Below are 19615 nucleotides of genomic sequence, written 5' to 3'. Positions count from 1 at the left end.
GTCTCTAACCTTATTTTTAGCTTTAGCTGGCCTGCACTATCAGTTATCTTTTTTCATACAATGTTTCCTTCTATCAACCACTAGGGTGCAGAAAAACATGGGTGGAAATTAATCTACTTTGGGGGTTAATTTGTGTTCTGATGCTGGAATAGAAGATAAGATTCAATAAAATAAGCATTCTTCTCACTTAGGATCTCATTAGATCTTAAAATTTTCAATTTATACCAGCACGTGAATTCTTTCCCTTAGATGAAAGATCCAAGTTGGCTGGTTTGTTTTGGTATCAACCAAAACAAGTTACTAGTTATTAAAACTAACAACTGGAACATCAGCTTTTATAGACACCAAACACAGCACAAAGAGATTAAAGTGCTTTATTAATATCTTTAACCCTTACTCAACCACCAAGAATTAGGTAGATGGTAAAATTATCCTTAATCTATAAATCATTTTTTTAAAAGCACACAGAAATAGTCCTCAACTTACATATGGTTGTATATCATGCTAAATATGTAGAACACTTACTCAAGTAAAATAGTCTATGAAAACCCTCATTGTTTTTTATTTCCTAAGCTTTCTGAAAATGTCATATAACTTTCTTAGAATGATAATTGGTAAATTTTAAAATTAATGTATAATTGAGCATTATATCTGACTTAGGAATTAAAATAGCTATTTTCTGTCTGAAAAAAAAAAGAAAGAATGAATTGTTGGAATTAGAAGAAGAAGAAACTTGCATACTTACCAGCTTCTCAATTTCTGACTCAAGATTCTGTATACAATCAAGTTTTCTCTTGCGACAGCGCTGTGCAGCAATTCTGTTTTTACTTCTTCTCCGAATATCATGGATGCAATCCAGTTGTTCTGGAGTCAACTTGTGCATTTTCAACAAGGATTGAAAATCATTTCGAGAGAGCGAAATTATGCGTTGTGCATTAAATGGTAGTTTTACCTAGAAGGTGAAATAAACGTTAGTAGTTGCTGTATTTTGTAGTTTCTACTTAAATCTAGTAAGAGAAAGATATGTACCTATGTTTTCCAAGGAACTTCATTTAGACGTTAAAAAGAAAAAAGATCCCTATTTCCAATTTCTATACAATCCTTTATAAAAAAACTGATAATTTAATTGATATTCTGATTCTATTTTAGAGGGTTCAGAAGACAAATTGAGAAGCAGAGTTTTTTCAGCAAATCAAACATTATCAACACAAATATTAATGTAGTTAAGATGAAAAAACAGAATTTAAATTATTTTACTACGGCATGTTAATAACCCATAGATATCTTTATCTTTAAGGCTCTTTCTAAAGTATTTTTAATGTATTTTTATCCAAACCAAAAAAAGAAATCTATTTTATTCTTTGATTTACATTACTGTGTACCACTGATTTAATACTGGTATATTAACAGTAGTAATTTCTAAAGCATTTCAGAAAATTTATTTTTCTGTCAGGAAAATGGCAGTTTCACATAACTCATTTCACTTGCCAATGTAGAAATGGTTAGAAAAACCTTATGAATATATATATATATTTTTTTGCGTTACGCGGGCCTCTCACTGTTGCGGCCTCTCCCGTTGCGGAGCACAGGCTCTGGACGCGCAGGCTCAGCGGCCATGGCTCACAGGCCCAGCCGCTCCGCGGCATGTGGGATCTTCCCGGACCGGGGCACGAACCCGTGTCGCCTGCATCGGCAGGCGGACTCTCAACCACTGCGCCACCAGGGAAGCCCAAACCTTATGAATACTTTAAAGTCATTTTCAACATACTTAAATTTGAAAAAAATAAGAAGATAATTTAAAAACACAACAAAACTGTGGGACAGTTTAATTGTATTAATTATCAAAAACACAAATGAAACATTGGTCAGCTTCTGTGGTAACTTAGTTTTTCAAGCTAACAGAAATTAGTTACACAAAACACTCTAAAATTTCTTAAATGTTTTATTTTTAACATTCTTTTCACAGTTCCAAACACTGGATTTATAAATATCATATAAAAATCTATAGATGTAACTCATGCATACATACTACTTCTTAAATTAAACCACCAATCACCTCCTTCCACAGCCAAGGGAAAAAAAAACCTCTTTCACTGTTTCAAACTATGTCATCCAACAGCTATCAAACCAAAGAACATGATAAAGAATTAACATGCCCTTATTATTACTGGAACTATAGTAATGTTTTACAAAAAAGCATCTATCAAATACAAACATTTGTACACAAAGTACACAGATCAAGCTTAGTATGATTAATACCATACCATCTACACGTAATTCATGCTAAATTATTAAGACATTCTTTAAATTAATAGATGAAATAACTAAGGGAAAATAAGAAAAAAATTCATAGCTCTGAGAAAACAGTGTAAAGAAAACTCTGTGGGGAGAGGGATAAATTGGAAGACTGAGATTGACATATACATACTACTGTATAAAAAAATAGATAATAAGAACCTATTGTATAGCACAGGGAACTCTACTCAATACTCTTTAATGACCTATATGGAAAAAGAATATAAAAAAGAGTGGATAGGGCTTCCCTGGTTGAGAGTCCGCCTGCCGATACAGGGGACACGGGTTCGTGCCCCGGTCCGGGAAGATCCCACATGCCACGGAGCAGCTGGGCCCGTGAGCCATGGCCGCTGAGCCTGCGCGTCCGGAGCCTGTGCTCCACAACGGGAGAGGCCACAACAGTGAGAGGCCCACATACCGCAAAAAAGTAAAAAGAGTGGATATATGTATACGTATAACTGATTCACTTTGCTGTACAGAAACTAACACATCATTGTAAATCAACTATACTACAATAAAAATTAATTTAAAAATTGTTAACTAGTTCTGTACTCAAATAAAAAAGAGGGACGATAAAATAAAAAAAGAAAGAAAACTCTGGATCAGAAGCCACATTCTTACAACCAGCCACTGCTAAGTTATTGCCAAGTGACTAGTCCCACGTCTAGACATCCATGTGGCAGTGAATAAGACTGAATATATGCTGTATTTAACCAGAAGTTATCACATAATGTTACAGAATCATTTTTCTTTTTCCTCTCGGGACCTGGCATTTGATTTAAACAGTTAAACACCCAATGTGTGAATCCATAACCTGGTTAACAAAATAAATACACCTACTTGAAATAAATGAACACAGAAGTCCTTCAAACTTCATCACGCACTCCTGGTATTTATCACATGGTTGTATAATTAACTGTGTATGGGCTTCCTCCTCCCTCTCTGAGCCAGCTCACATCCCCAGTGATGCAACAGGAGCTGACACATTAATCCCAATTAACTGTGGTAAAATAAAACAATGACTTAACAACACACTCATTTTCCGCTCACCTCACATTCTTGTTCTCTGGCTGAACAGGGTTCACTGTCTCCTTCGGTATCCGTCTCAGAGTCGTCTCCCAAGCTAATCACACAAGCGTAGGGACAAGGTTCCTGTTGGGGCTCTGAAACATAGTCATCGTTTCCAATTTCCAAATTGCTAGAACAGCCTTCGGTACTCAGAGTACTTATGAAAGGGCAATTGACAGAACTCAACGTTGTGAAAGTCCTCTGACCCGGTTCTGGGCTCTCACTAATCCTGATACCTAACCAGGGACACTCAGACCGTTTCTGGGAGTAGATCTGTTCTGAGCCATCTTTGCCCACGGCAGGTGATAACTGCATTTGGCAAGGAGAGTCCGTGCTGCAAATGTCACTCCAGAAGCCTTTCGCTAGGTGTTCGGCCACTTCTCGTTCCACGCTACTCAGATCACTCGAGGCGAGGCTACTATCTTCCCTGGGGCCAGAGTCAGATTTCAAATCTTGACTCTCACCGAAAGTTTTCTCTTCTCGAACATCTGAACCTGACAAAGGCTTTTCTGTTAACACTGTCGTGTTTTGCATACCAGCAAAATTCAAGTCACCATACTGGTCATACGTGTGTAAAAGAGACAGAGAATAGAGCCCATGGGGATCTGTAGAAGTGGGGGGAAAAGGAGTCGCTTCTGTTTTTCCTGATGGGCACTGAGAAGCAGGATCTTTCTTCTTGGCTTCTTCATGTTCCACTGCTAATTTTCCTTCTTCACATTTTAAAATCACCTGCAAATCTGCACAGTCCTGGATTCCTCCCAGACACTCATTTTCAGATGTCTCATTTGGCTGAGCAGAAGAAGTGTGAATGTCTTTGACACTGGATTCCACAGTGCGGACTCTGTCAGTTCCAAACGCTTTTTGGAATTTTCGGTATTTGGGGCACAAAGATGGCAGAGCCAGAGCGGCATCCTTTGCTAAGCACATGGATTCACATGTTTGACTGGCACTGTCTTGTAGAGGAGGAGATACTTTTGCACTGCCTTGATACCTACGGAGTTTACAGTGAGGAGTCTGAACATTTTTATTTTCCAAAAATTCCTCCACCTCATCAATTTCTAAATCCCTCTGGTCCAAAAGTGAAAATCTAAAATCTGGTTTCTGACAGGGTGATGAGAAGCATTTTTTTCTTGGGCATTCTTGCTGGTCTGCAGTGGAGTCCAAAAATTTGTATTTGAGAAACTGAAAGCAGGATTCCTCAATATCAGGTACACCTAAAAATTCCACACACTTGTACACTTCATCCACATTGTCCTTACTTAGTATCAGTTTAGCAGTGTAGGCAAACTGAATTAAAGGTTCAAATCCTTTAACTGTCACCTGTTAATATACAAAATAAAGATAAATGCATCACATGAAAGCCATCTAGTAGATAAGTACAAGAGAAGTAGGAGGGTGGCAAGATGAGTAACCTCTTAACGATATTTACAAAACGGGTACTTTAATTTGGTAAGAAAAAATATTCTTCTAGGAAATGTAAAGCTAAGGGAATTTAGAAAGGCATGCTTCTCACATCTTGTTCATTGGGACCACACCCTTCACTTTATAGACTCCACTCTTAATGACCCATGGAGTATGATTTACTCATATGAGGTAAAGATATAAACATTACCACAATTTTCCACATTAGCTGAAAGAAATCATCTATGGAATAAAGCAACATGGATACGATCTGCAACACACAGTCAAGTGCCAGGTGTCTGTTGCCATCCCAGCCCCATGTGGTCACTATATTCCAAACAACTATAAACTACAACTGCTATAAACTACAAAAGTGAAATTTTTAAGGATGGAAAACAATATATCCAAGGCACTTAAAGTAGTCCTGGTCCATGGTGAATGCACAGTAAATGGTAATTATTATCTTTATTTCATGCCAAAAATTTCTAATAAAACTTTTAAAGATTCAGATTTAAAAAATGATCTAAGTGAAGTTCTAAAACTCATACCCAGTACTGTTTTAGCAAAGATCCATGGACTCTAGGTAATAAAACTTTTCAGCAGAAACTTGCACATTTACACTGAACCTGCCTCTGCAAAGTGAGGGGCAAATGAAACCAACTGTAGTGCAGGGAAAGCCTCATTCTGGGCACAAAATACAAAATTAATATTAAAACACTGAATTCCCATAAGAGTGATCAATATATAATTTTTTGTGATCTTCTTAAAATACTGCTAAACTGGGAGTACTTAATTAGCTTTTACATAGCTAAAATAAAAAATAGCAACACCAAATACTGATGAAGATGTGTAGAAATTGGATCACTCATGTATTGCTGGTGGGAATGTAAAATGGTGCAGCCACTTTGAAAACCAGTTTGGTAGTTTCTTTTAAAACTAAACATGCAATCACCCTATGTCCCAGCAACTGCACTCCTGTTCTTTTATGCCAGAAAAATGAAAACTCATGTTTGTACAAGTGCTCACAGCAACTTTATTTGTAACAGCCAAAAACTGGAATCAGCCTGATTTCCTTCAGTAGGTGTATAGCTAAATAAAAACTGGTACACCCACCCTATGGAATACAATAAAAAGGAACACACTACTGATGCATACAACTTTGATAAATCTCAAAGGAATTATGCTAAGCGGAAAAAGGCCAATCCCAAAAGGTCACATACTATTATGATTCCATTTATATAACATTTTTGAAATGAAAAGACTTTAGAAAAGGACAGATTAGTGGTTGCCAGGGATTAGGAGTGGAGCAAGGGGGTAAGGGAGAGCAGACAGAGGGCAGGAAGGAAATGGGTGTGATTATAAGAGGGCAACACAAGGGATCCTTGGGTGGGTGCTGAAACTGTTCAGACTGTGGTGGTGGATACATGGACCCACCCAGAAAATGAAACTGTATAGAACTTCATACACACACACAATTTAGTACAAGTAAAACCAGGGAAGTCTGAATAAGATGGGTGAACTGTATTACTGTCAGAATCCTGACAGTTGTGATATTGTACTGTAATGTTGCAAAATGTTACTATTAGAAGAAACTGGACAAAGTGCAACAAGGGATCTCTCTGCATTATGTCTTACAGCTACATGTGAATTTATAATTATCTCAATAAATATTTCAATTAAAAAATTTTTAAATAAGTTAAAATAATCAAATGAGGCTTTTAAGACAGTGAGTTACACAATGATCTTTTCAATTTGTCACTATGATGAAATACTTCAAATATCTGAAAATTTGATTTACATTCAAATTAGAATGAATGAATGCATATACACACACATGCATGCATATACCTTTCCTTCCATGCACATGAATCACATTTTTCTCTACTTGGAAAGTCATATTAAGTAATTTGACACTACAGACCATAATAAGGATATCTCCATTATGATACGTGTTGCTACTTTTTAAAAAACAATGGCTAACCTATAGTTGGCCCTTCCTGTCGTTGTCTTGGTTATCATATTATTTGCTCTGACCTCTGCCACAGAACTGACAACCTTTTGCTTCCCCAAACTGTAGCTACAATTTCATGTATGTACGCACGGCCAGCGATAAGGTAAACTGTAGACTTAGTGTCATCACAGAGCAGCCCCCACACACCTGTCATACACACAGAAGTTCTACATACTTTGTCCAAATTCCTTTTAACAGCTTCTAATGTGTCCCAATGCCACAAGGTTCAGCATTCTTCTAACTGTAGTTACTAATGAAATCAAGCAAGCTGTTATAAGAGTCAGTGTATACCCAGCACTCCTGCCCCAGAGAGAGGTCTCTTGCAGGCAGGATGGTAACAAGGACTTAAATATCTAGGTGCGTGAGCTCCACAACAGGCTGGTGGGCGAAAGGTGTGTAAGGGCAAGGCTCTATAAGTATGACACAAAATCACCTTTCTTCTACCAACGCACAGCCACAATCTCAAGAAGAAAGGGAGAGAAAGAACACTTCTGGAGTACCTAACAGCCACATGTACACAAAATGAGGAGGCTGGAATGCATAATCTTTTAGGTTTCCTCCAAATTCTAAAATCCTTAGCTAACAGCTGCTTGAAAAACTAACAGATCTGACAACTCTGACCCATAGTGAAAACAATAAAACTAAGCATCACAGGGAGGCTGTCACCTGCAACTCACTCCCAACCCATATCCATGAGGGCGGGTCCTAGAGAAATGGATGTTTTAGAGAACCCTAATCCCTGTCAGTTTCCCATCACAGAAAAAGGTCCGAAGGGAGAGAAGAGCACATGGTATGGCCTCTCCCAGCATGGCCTCTCTGAATGTCTGTAATCCACTGGCTGGGTCATTTCATTAAAAATAACAATGGGGTGGGAGTTCCCTGGCAGTCCAGTGGTTAGGGCTCTGTGCTCTGCCGAGGGCCTGGGTTCTTTCCCTGATAGAGGAACTAACATCCCACAAGCAGCACAGCACAGCCAAACAAACAAACAAACAAATAAAATTACAGGGGGTCAAGTTATTCAACTGCTCAACAAATATTCACGCACATCCAAAGTTAATCATTTTACGTGTAAAACGTCATCATTTCTAAGAAGAAAGTTAAAGCAACGTGCTGTTGCACAAGCCGGGAACTGCTCCTCGGCCTGAGGACGGGGAGACTGGGTCTTCTTTTAACTTTATAAACCAGGAGAGATTTAATTAAGTTAAATTGAAATCAGGACGACCTCTCCTACCTCTTCCGGCAGAGTGATGCGCAGGTCGGCGTTGGCCTGGCCCGCGAGCCTGGAGTGGAAGTAGGCGCTGCAGGCAGCCAGCACGGCGCGGTGGGCGCGGAAGGGCTGGCCCTCCACCAGCACCGTGACGTCACACAGCACGTCCTTCCGGCGCTGCTCGTCCAGGCTGCGCAGCACGTGGCCGCTGTGCACCGACGACTCGTAGGCGAACACCGCGTTCTCACCCAGCGACATTCTGCGTCACAGGTGGCGTCGGGAGGGTCCGAGAGAGCATGCTTCTGACAGTCATTAATCCTGCCAAGACACAGGCCAAGTGTCACTCGCAGAAAACCTTGGTAAAGAGGTTTGTTAAAGTGACACTAGCAAATAACGATTAAAATACTCATCACTAAAACCCAACTGAAAACAACAGCCTCTCGAGAGCCTGGAAGCATTTCTTCACTTTACCTCATTTAAAATTGGTTCTTGATAAGGAGTTTTCCTAACTAATTTTAGGAAAAATGTTCTTAGGGTGAGGAAGGGAAGACCTTTCTGAAGCAAGGATTTCAGGGCTCTCTGAAAATGAGACATTTTGTACGGAGAAAATAGCTCCAAAGAGCAAACAGGGTGGCCGAGAAATTTCTGGGTGGCATCCCAATCCTGTTGCTTTAAGACATTAATGGGCGTGCGGACAGATCACCAGAGGTCATACTTTGGGCTTCAGAACAAGGGACATGTAATACAAAAGGTAAAGTCCCTCCAACATGAAGAAGAAAAGGACTTCCCTTGATTGAAAGCCTCAAATCTGTCAGGCCAGATCTTAGTAATGAGTCTTTTTCACATAACAAGTCTTACTTGACATGACAAAATGTAGGCAACAAATAGGACTACTCTACCGTTAAGAACATAGTTCACCATACACAGAAACTCTTGGTTTTCTCAAAATGCTAAAACATAAGAGAAAGTTATCAAAAATGTATATTTTTTAAAATACATACTAACATACAGTAGCCTCCAAACTTTTTTTTGATCCATACATACTACTGGCAAAAAAAAAAGGGCAGCCCCAATATATGTATGTGTCCATATATTTCAGACACGTACCATTCTTATATATTACATATGTTATAAAACACACAGAGGCTGAATGTAAGAGGTTGAAAGAGAAGCTCTAATATTTTCTTCCGGCCCCCAATGGCCAGCAGTGAGCACCCCAAGGTGTGTGTGCACACCCCACCATGGCATGGCAACCACAGTAGAGGCTGAAAAGCTCCTCACAGGGGTCATCCCTGTGTCGTTCACTTTTGCTCTTCTGACACCTTATTCACTGCCTGAAACGTGAAGGTCCACACATGTTCAGTGACTGAATAAATGTTACTGTTTTCAGTTGCTATACTCCAAACAAAAATGAAAGGAGAAGTAAGAACTACTAAAGTTCAGACAGACCAGGCCCAAATCAAGGGTGAATTCCACCTCAAAGACAGGGTGTCTTAGTAACAAACACATGAAGTGCATCCATGAATTCTATTTCACTTATGTGTTTATTTTTAAGGTGCTCATTATAGCTGAAATGTTGAGTTCCTCAGAAATAGTCAACTACAGTAAAATCTCTCACTATGTGGTTAAACTCTACCGAAGGTCAAGAATCACAACCTATCATTTACTGATTCAGCATACCACATGAAATCATAGCAACTCTAAAATCATGTCCTAGGACTACCTCGACTTTTGGGTTGTGCTCATAGGAGAGGGTAGTAAATTCCCTTTAGCAATGGGTCTTAATATTTCATCTATCAACACAAGGAATTAGTGTTAGGAGTAGTGGGGAGGAACCATCATTCAAAGAAATTATGTATCTTGTGTGTGTGGTACCACACAGACCACTGCCCTCCACTTTATCTGAAACTGTATACCCTCCCCAGGCAAGCCAGATTCAACAGCTGACCACATGCCTTGCTATGTCCCTGCACAAGTCCCCAGCCTCCTTATTCTTTCCTATCCTCTGCCTTGCAAACCCTTAAAACTATACAAATCTTACCCTCCTACTCTGTTGGTGGTAATGTAAATTGGTGAAGCCACTATGGAAAACAGTGGGGAAATTCCTCAGCAAATTAAGAATAGAAGTACCATATAATCCGACCATTCCACTTCTGGGTATTTTCCAAAGAATACGAAAACGCTAACTGGAAAACATATACACACCCCCATGTTCAATGCAGCATTATTCACAATAACCAACATATGGAAACAACATAAATGTCCATCAATGGATGAATGGATAAAGATGTGGTATATATATACAATGGAATACTACTCGGCCATAAAAAAATGAAATCTTGCCATTTGCAACAATACAAATGGACCTTGAGGGTATAATGTTAAGTGTAAATAGTCAGATGGAGAAAGATAAATACTGTATGATCCCACTCATATATGGAGTCTAAAAGAAAACAAACAAAAACAAAATAAAATTTGTACATACAGAGAACAGACTGCTGGTTACCAGAAGGGAACAGGGTTAGGGATGAGCGAAATAGATGAAAGTGGTCAGCTGTATGGCTGGTGATGGATGGTAACTAGAGATTTAGCAGTAAGCACTTTGTAATGTACACAGATGTGGAATTATAATGGTAAACACCTAAAGGTTATATAATGTTTATATACCAATTTTACCTCAATTAAAAAAAAACTATATTGAAAGACACTGAGGAACACTTAAATAAATGGAGAGATATGTTCACATAAAACAAAGACCAATTCCTATACCTTCACTCTAGAGCTGCTGTTAGGCCACATGTGTTTGTGTGGTCCACTGCCACCAGTTTGCTCACTACTTGCCTCAAATTCAAGACAGAGAATTTACTCTCGGCTCAACCCTCCTGTTGAGCCGTTTTCTGTGACAGGTTCGCTCATAAGTTGGTCAGCTTGCAGATCTGGGCCATATGCCAACACCAAGTCCCATCAGCTGCAGCTGAGAATCGGGCAGTTAACAGCCACCCGGGACGTGGGACTCATCGCTGACACCTCCCACACTCGGCCCCAGTGTCCAATCTCTTACCGAGACCTGGTGCCTCGACCTCTTACAGCTGAGACCCATTTGTCTCCATCTACACCGCCACAACTCCAGTCCAAGCCATCACACTGGCTCTTGCCTAGACAAATGCTGTTTATCCTCTTGCAATGTCTTACAAGCTCACACATGTACAAATATATAAAATGAAAAGTGGCACAAAATTTCACATATTAATATTTTATCCTTACTAGTGCAAAGTAGTCTAATTTCTACTCTGTTCTATTAAAAAAATAATTCCAGTTGTGATCCACTCAAATTTCAAGAACCAATAATGGACCATGACCTCATACATTGAAAACACAAGCCCACTGGCTAACAGAACAGGGTCTAGAATCATACGCTGTCTGGGTTCAAATCCCAGCTCTGCCACTTACTCACTATACGGCCTTGGACAACCTGCTTAACCTTTGCTGGGTTGGGTCTTGTTTTCCTCACCTGTAAAACAAGGATAACAGCAACACTTCACTGGGTTGTTGTGAGGTTTACATGAAGAAAATGAGGGTAAAGGGTTGAACACAGTGGCCCAAAGCAAACAAATTATAAATATTAGCTATTAATTATGATGATAATACAAATAACAAAAGCCTCAGCCCCCTCAAGCCCCTCTTGATCCTCTCCAATTTATTCCCCTATATCAGTGTCTCCCTTGCTGAAAACCCCACGTCTTCCAAATTTCTTATGATCAATTCTAAATCCTTAGCATGCCCTCCAGACCTGCCTGGTTAGGTTTTCTATTAATCCAGCCTTGCCTCAAAAGCCTTTGTCTCTCTCTCTCACTATTCTCCAGCCTGACCTTCCTTCCTTCTCGCCCAAAGGCACCAAGCTCCTTCTGACCTCAGGACCTTTGCACATGCTCTCCCCACTCCCTGGACTTCTACTCTTCAGCTGACTAACTCCTCACCTTTAGATCTCAGAGTAAATGTCAGAACCTTGCCTGACTTGTTCTCTGCCATAACTCAAGCATGTAAGAGAGTACCTTGCCCAATGCAGGTACTTGCTTCTGAACAAATGACTTGGCCTTTTTAGTATAAACCCAGAACCCCAATCACCTACATCTTCCAAACACAGCGCAGTCAGCTATCCCAATACATAAGGGAATAATGCCGCTGAGCCACGTACTCAGAGAAGATTCCTTGGATAGGTTTTCCAGAGTCAGGAGGAGCAAAAGGGAGGCCCAGCTCTGGGAGCAACTGGCCAAAGAAGAGCAAAGTTTGGCAACTATAAACACAGCCAACACAACTACCCGCACTTGGCCTCATTAGCATGGAGCACTACAAAAAGTTGTTCTGAAATTCCATTTTCCTAATTCTGAAAGCCATCTAAGTGGTCAATAATCCAATTTTACCAAATAACAATAACTAAGTAATGACTAAACCAGGTAAGAATGGCACACATCCTTCTAACATCTGTCATCTTCTATCATTTTTCAAACCTAAACAGTAAGATATAATACCCCCCCAGAGCCTGCCAGACCTAAAATTCTGTCAATTTCTTAACACCAAATTCAGATTCCTATGTCACACATGAATTTTTCTATATTCTTGGAAATAGAAACTATTGTTACAGTTCAAAATAAAGTTCACTGACCTGAGCAAATTGCTGATTCATTCAGTAATGCTGATAAAGGATGAACAGGCATATTAAAGCTTCCTGCATCTCAATTTGGAAATAACTTCTACTCTCTGCTCAATATACACAATATAAATTTAAGTTTTAATAGTTACTTCTTAATGTTTTTGCTTTAAAAATCATTTTTTTAAAGAAACAAGATGATGTTGCTTTATCACATTTCAATAACTTTAAAGATAATGTACTTAAAAAAAATTTTTTAAATCCTGAGGTGAATATTGGATCATGGAGCCAGACCTATAATGCTTCATAACAGAAATTCAGAATAAAGATGAAGTTCCACGTATACAGAAGAGCTGGACGTTTATTCATCTCAAGTCTCACAGGACTTCATTGTTTTTTAATTCTCAATGTAGCAGGGCACAGGGAGTAACCTAACACCAAGGATTCATATAAAAAAGACTATCACCTGAACATCCTTCATCTTCACTGAACGATGACAAATGTTCTTTTGACAAGTGCCTACCTGTGCCACATAATAAACTAGATGCCGTGAAAACACTAACAAAAGACAGTCCCTACGTTCAAGGAGAACACAACCTGGAGATGTTCAAAATGAAAATGGTACTTTGGGGTGAAAGAGACGACAATGATCACTATAAACAACTTCCACAGGAATGTGGGCATTCCTAAAGGTATTTGCAGTAAGACTTCAAATAAAACCTACTTTTTGGTCAATTCTCATTTAACCATAATATTCAATTAATGAGAACGACTATTTTCAAAATAGTTGTTAGCCAAGGGGGTGCGTGTGTATGGCTGGGCACGAGAGACTGGTGACCCTGGACAGCAGAAATGGCACAACAGGCAAATGTCTCGGCCTTTATATAAAGGCAGTGCCCTTCATCTGCAGCCTGGGCGAATTCCTCCCAACTCTCCTCCTTCTTTCTTGTGGCCATTTGGAATTTCTGCCTTTTTCTCCTTATTGCTTCTGCCTGCCACCACCCATTATCCTGTCAATTACTTTTGCCTCACTCAATTTCAGGGCAGGGTCTTTGGAAAACAGGCAAATTCTTCCTACCACGTCACCCTTCTTGGCTCCCTCTTTAGCTTCAAAATCTGCTAAGCCAGTACCTGTTACAATATACCCAAGATACCAAGAGTTTAAGTGTTCTTAAATTAGGTGAGCCTTATCTTCTGTTTTTCAAGAGGATGGCAAAGACCAAACAGTATCGTGTGTTTACACCTTCAGTCCTTTATCTTTTCTTTAAAGGCCTTTAAAAAACTTTTTTTAATTTAAGGTGGAGATGCTCATAGGAAAGAATCTTCTTAAAGATAAGGGCTCTTCTTGTTATTATCCCCAATTTTGAAAGAACCTTAGCATCAAAAATTCTATGGGAGCTGAAATCACAGACAATAACTTAAATCTGCATTCTTCCAATGTTCTAAGACCTGACTTACCAGCCAGAAAGAGCCAGTAGGAATAAATCAGAACCAAGATTTGCTATTTTCTTTAATCATCTGCAGATCCTAAATATCACGCTTGTTTAAACAGTGTATCTGATAATCACATTTTCTAAATCCACTTCTCTCAGCCTTATGAAAAAAAATCTTAAGTATGACTGGATAAGGTACATGGATGCATATACCAAAAAAAGCTAAAGGAAAACAGAAAACGTAAGTTTGAATTAAGGTAAGTAGCACAAGTGCTTATAGCAGCACCAAAAACGATGACATTGTGTTTTAAGGACTTCTACAGTGACATATGGGAAAACAACCTGACAATCTATGTTAAAATTATGTAACAAAAGATGCTATAGCTTTTTTAAAAATGGAGGTGATGGGGTGAGGGAATCACTACAACTTCTGCAGCTCATGGTTATTACAACAAATGTGAAGTTCCATAGAGAGAAAGTTGGATTTTTTTCCATTTACTTTTCCTATTATTGAAAATTACATATTTAATCATGGATCTTGTTATACTTACTTGGTCTAATTCCATATGTGAAATTATGAAGCTAAAATTATACTTAGAAGGGAGAAGTTTGAATGGTTACAGAAGTTTACAGTTGTTTATGGACTCACCTGGTAACAGATCAGAAACAAAAGGTTTTTTTACTTCCCAAATCAACAAATTCAAATTTGTTAACTTCTGGGTAATAAGTTTAAAATAGCTTGGAAGGGAATAAAGGAAGAAAAAAGGAACACAGGAAATCCAAGTACCAGAACTAAAACAAGAGTAACAGATTCTTCTGTTATACCTTCTCACTACAAAAACTTTAAGAAACAATGAAGTCTTTTATTTGTTTAACAGATTTGGCAGCGATGTGATTCTTAGTAAGACTGTTACACCTCAATGGAATATGACTATGTTATGAAAACGTGAACTAGCAACTAGAATTGGCTTATACCGGTACAGCTTATTTACTGAATTATATATTTTCTAACATGCACTTGTCAGTCACTATTTTATTTATCAACTTAGAGGTATGATTTTCCTTGAATGAACTGCACTGTTTAAAGCAGAGCATTTAATGAGTTCTGACACTTGTATATGTGAATAAAACCACCACCACAATCAAGATAAATTTCCATCACTTCTCAAAATTCCACATGCCTCTTTGAGGTCTCTCCCTCCTTGTTCCCCTGGCTCCAGGTAACCAATGATTTGCTTTATGTCACTGTCGATCAGCATGCATTTTCTATGATTTTTATATAAATGGAATCACACATTATGTACTCTGGCTTCGGGTTTCTTTCACTCGGCTTAATGACGATCAGGTTGTGGACATTAGATGTCTGGGTTTTTTATTGCTGAATACTATTCCATTATATGTATGTACCACCATTTGTTTATCCATTTAATGGTAGATGGACTTTTTATTGTAATAAAGATGGAGGACAACTACATTGTTTCCAGTTTGGGATTATTGTAATAAAGCTTCAGTGAACATCTGCATGGACATTACTTCATTTCTCTTGGGTAACTAAATACCTAGAAGTGGAGAAGTGGAGTGATATGGTGGGTTTCTGTTTAACTTCTGAGAAACTGCTAAACACTTTCCAAAGTAATTGTATCATTTTCATTGCTACCAGCAGTGTATGGCAACTCCAGCTGCTCCACATTCTCACCAACCTTGGTATTGTCTGTCTTTTTAATCTTAACTAACCTAATAAATATACAGTGGTATAGAGCTGTGGTTTTAGTTTGCATTTCTTGATGGCTAATGATGTTCGGCATCCCTACATATGCTTATTGGCCATTTGTATATCTTCTTTTGTGAAATGTCTGTTCAGTTCTTCTGCCCATTTTTAACTGGGCTGTCTACTTCTTGAGTTGTAAGAGCCAGTAGAATTTTGATTAGAATTGCAATGAATCTACACAGCAATTTTAGGAGAACCAACATCTAACAAACTGAGTCTTCTGATGCATGAACATGGCATATCTCCCCATTTACTTAGGTCTTCTTTAATTTCTCTCAGCATTATTCTGATGTTTTTTAGTAAAGAGGGCTTGCATATCTTTTGTTAAATTTATTCCTAAGTATTTTACAGTATTTTGTAGATACTATAAACGGATTTGTTTGTTAAACTTCATTTTCTGGTTTTCTGCTGCTACTATGTAAACATAGTTTTTTTTTTAATATTAACCTTAAATTCTCTGCAACCTTACTTAATTCTTATTAGTTCTGACAGTTTCTTTGTAGATTCCTTAGGATTTCTATGTACACAATCATGTCATCTGCAAACAGAGACAGTTTTACTTCTTTCCCATCTTTACACTTACTTCTTTTTTCCCCTTATTGCAACGACTGAATAGTGAGAGTGGTGAGAAAGGGCATCCTTGCCTTCCTGTAAGGACATTTTTCAATGTTTCACCATGAAATATGATGTTAACTGTAGGTTTTCTAAGCTGAGCAACTGATGGGCAGAAAGGGGGGTGTACTAGTTACTATCCCAGTTAACTTAGGACTCCTATAAGAAACTCAAAGCGGAAAAAAAAAGCAGAGTGAAAACTTCCAACAATTCCCCTGAAGAGTAAAATTCCCCAACTCACTCAGCACCCGCATTCCCACACCACTTTCAAAGTATTCACCCCAGACATCTATAAGATCCCACAATCAGGGGCGAGAGATAAGAAGGACAGAGATTAATCATCAGAGAGCACACCTAAGACTGACTCTCTCAGAACCTCACAAACATGGCAGCTGGCTGCTCTAGAGAGCTCCAGAGGTGGACAGCACATAATAGTATTTTACAGCTTGATGGCAACCCTGCCAGTTGGGCAAATTACTTTACATCTCTCTGACAATTCCCTTTTTTTTGGGGGGGGGGAGAAGTAAGGGACAAGAATAGTACTTTTTGTTGGGAGGATCAAATGAAATAATATACATAATGTCCTTAAGACTGTGCCTGACACACACAAGTGCTCTGTAACTGTTAACTATTATTTGAATTTGATGTTAGAAATGTTTCTGGAAACACAAAAGATCCCAAATAGCCAAAGCAATCTTGAGAAAGAAAAACAGAGGTGCAGGAATCAGGCTCCCTGACTTCAGACTATACTACAAAGCTACAGTAATCAATACAGTATGGTACTGGCACAAGAACAGAAATATAGATCAATGGAAGAGGACAGAAACCCAGAAACAAACCCAGGCACCTATGGTCAATTAATCTATGACAAAGGAGACAAAAAATATACAATGGAGAAAAGACAGCCTCTTCAATAAGTGGTGCTGGGAAAATTGGACAGCTATATGTAAAAGAATGAAATTAGAACATTCTCTTACACCACACACAAAAATAAACTCAAAATGGATTAAAGATCTAAGTGTAAGAACAGATACTATAAAACTAGAGGAAAACACAGGCAGAACACTCTTAGATATAAATTGCAGCAATATCTTTTTGGATCCATCTCCTAGAGTAATGGAAATAAAAACAAAAACAAACAAACAGGACCTAATGAAACTTAAAAGCCTTTGCACAGCAAAGGAAACCATAAATAAAACAAAACAAAATGACAACCTACAGAATGGGAGAAAATATTTGCAAATGATGCAACCAACAAGGGATTAATCTCCAAACATACAAATAGTTCATACAGGGCTTCCCTGGTGGCGCAGTGGTTGAGAGTCCGCCTGCCGATGCAGGGAACACAGGTTCGTGCCCCGGTCCGGGAAGATCCCACATGCCGCAGAGCGGCTGGGCCCATGAGCCATGGCCACTGAGCCTGCGCGTCCAGAGCCTGGGCTCCGCAACGGGAGAGGCCATAACAGTGAGAGGCCCATGTACCGCAAAAAAAAAAATAGTTCATACAGCGCAATACCAAAAAAAAAAAAAACCCAATCAAAAAATGGGCAGAAGATCTAAACAGACATTTCTCCAAAGACATACAGATGGCCAAAAGGCACATGAAAAGATGCTCAACATCGCTAATAAATAGGGAAATGCAAATCAGGATTATAATGAGGTATCACCTCACACCAGTCAGAATGGCCATCATCAAAAACTCTAGAAATAATAAATGCTGGAGAGAGTGTAGAGAAAAAGGAACCCTCTTTCACTGTTGGTGAGAATGTAAATTGGTACAGCCACTATGGAGAACAGTATGGAGGTTTCTTAAAAAACTAAAAATAGAGCTACCATATGATCCTGCAATCCCACTCCTGGGCATATATCCAGAGAAAACCACAATTTGAAAAGATAAATACACCCCAATGCTCACGGCAGCACTATTTACAATAGCCAAGACATGGAAGCAACCTAAATGTCCATCAACAGAGGAGTGGATAAAGAAGATGTGATACACACACACACACACACACACACACACACACACACACACAACCATGGAGTATTATTCAGCCATAAAAAAGAAGGAAATAATGCCATTTGCAGCAACAAGGATGAACCTAGAGATTATCATACTAAGTGAAGTAAGCCAGAGAGAGAAAGACAAACATTATATGATATCACTTATATGTGGAATCTAAAAAAAAGAAAAGATACAAATGAATTTATATACAAAACAGAAATAGACCCACAGACATAGAAAACAAACTTGTGGTTACCAAAGGGGAAAGTTGGGGGGGAGGGATAAATTAGGAGTTTGGGATTAAGAGTGTGTATCTACACACTATTACATATAAAACAGATAACCAACAAGGATCTACTGTACAGCACAGGGAACTATACTCAATATTCTCTAATAACCTATACGGAAAAAGAATCTGAAAAAGGATACATAGATATAGATGTATAACTGAATCACTGTGCTGTACACCTAAAACTAACACAACATTGTAAATCAACTATACTTCAATTTAAACAAAAAAAAAAAAAGTTTTTGAGTGGCAAAGGGTGACAGTGAAACCGTAAAGAAAAAAGTGTAATAGCATGTTACTTAGCTTTCCAGTGCCCAATATGGACATAGATATAATAATATTAACACTGTTAACTGGTTTTCAACTTTCAGAACAAATAATGGAAGACTTAATTATGGTTATTAAATGAAATGTAATTATTAACCTTAGTAAAAGTGGCCAGTTGAGAGATGGAATCAGACAGAACTGAAAGGAAAGGTAGTATTTCTATATAACTTATAACGTACAGAGTCAAATGATACTGCCTTAGATTAATGAGACCAAATTTTAAAAAAGGTGGAGGGGGGACTGTAGAGGTGACCAAGAACAGAAATGGAATGATTATAAATACAGCTGATGGGACGGCAGAAGCAAACAAAATCAACATCTATGGTAACAGAAAGTAAACAGATAACATCTTAGGTTCATAAATAAAATGAGGTATAAAACATCTTAGAGACACAGAGGTCTGTGTCTCTAAAAAATTAAATAGCAGAAATGGGTAAAGATGAATATTATCTTTGAAGCAGAATTAGGTGTGCAACAGATGAAGGTGCTTTATGATAAATTTATTGTTTTTAAATCAAAAATATGTAATACTTCATAAAAACATAACCTTA

At 38.4% G+C, this 19615-nt stretch overlaps 1 protein-coding gene across 5 annotated transcripts in view; it reads right to left on the bottom strand.

Moving 5' to 3' along the window:
- Positions 1–19615, bottom strand: part of BACH1 (BTB domain and CNC homolog 1) — a 47178-nt gene that overhangs the window by 14759 nt on the left and 12804 nt on the right. For 4 of the 5 annotated variants that reach the window (XM_067739295.1, XM_067739297.1, XM_067739299.1 and 1 more), the window contains exons 2-4: positions 8007–8300; positions 3346–4683; positions 746–952 (exon numbers count right to left, since the gene is read on the bottom strand). In XM_067739295.1, the coding sequence (XP_067595396.1) occupies positions 746–952; positions 3346–4683; positions 8007–8240 (1779 nt within the window). In that variant the 5' untranslated portion in view covers positions 8241–8300. Of the gene's footprint in view, positions 1–745; positions 953–3345; positions 4684–8006; positions 8301–11432; positions 11494–19615 lie in introns of all 5 variants that reach the window. The other variant, XM_067739296.1, reaches the window with a different exon arrangement.

Source organism: Pseudorca crassidens, chromosome 5 (genome assembly GCF_039906515.1).
Source record: "Pseudorca crassidens isolate mPseCra1 chromosome 5, mPseCra1.hap1, whole genome shotgun sequence".
NCBI lineage: Eukaryota > Metazoa > Chordata > Mammalia > Artiodactyla > Delphinidae > Pseudorca > Pseudorca crassidens.
The sequence above is the reverse complement of the archived record's forward strand: the minus strand, read 5'-3'. Positions and strand labels throughout refer to the sequence as shown.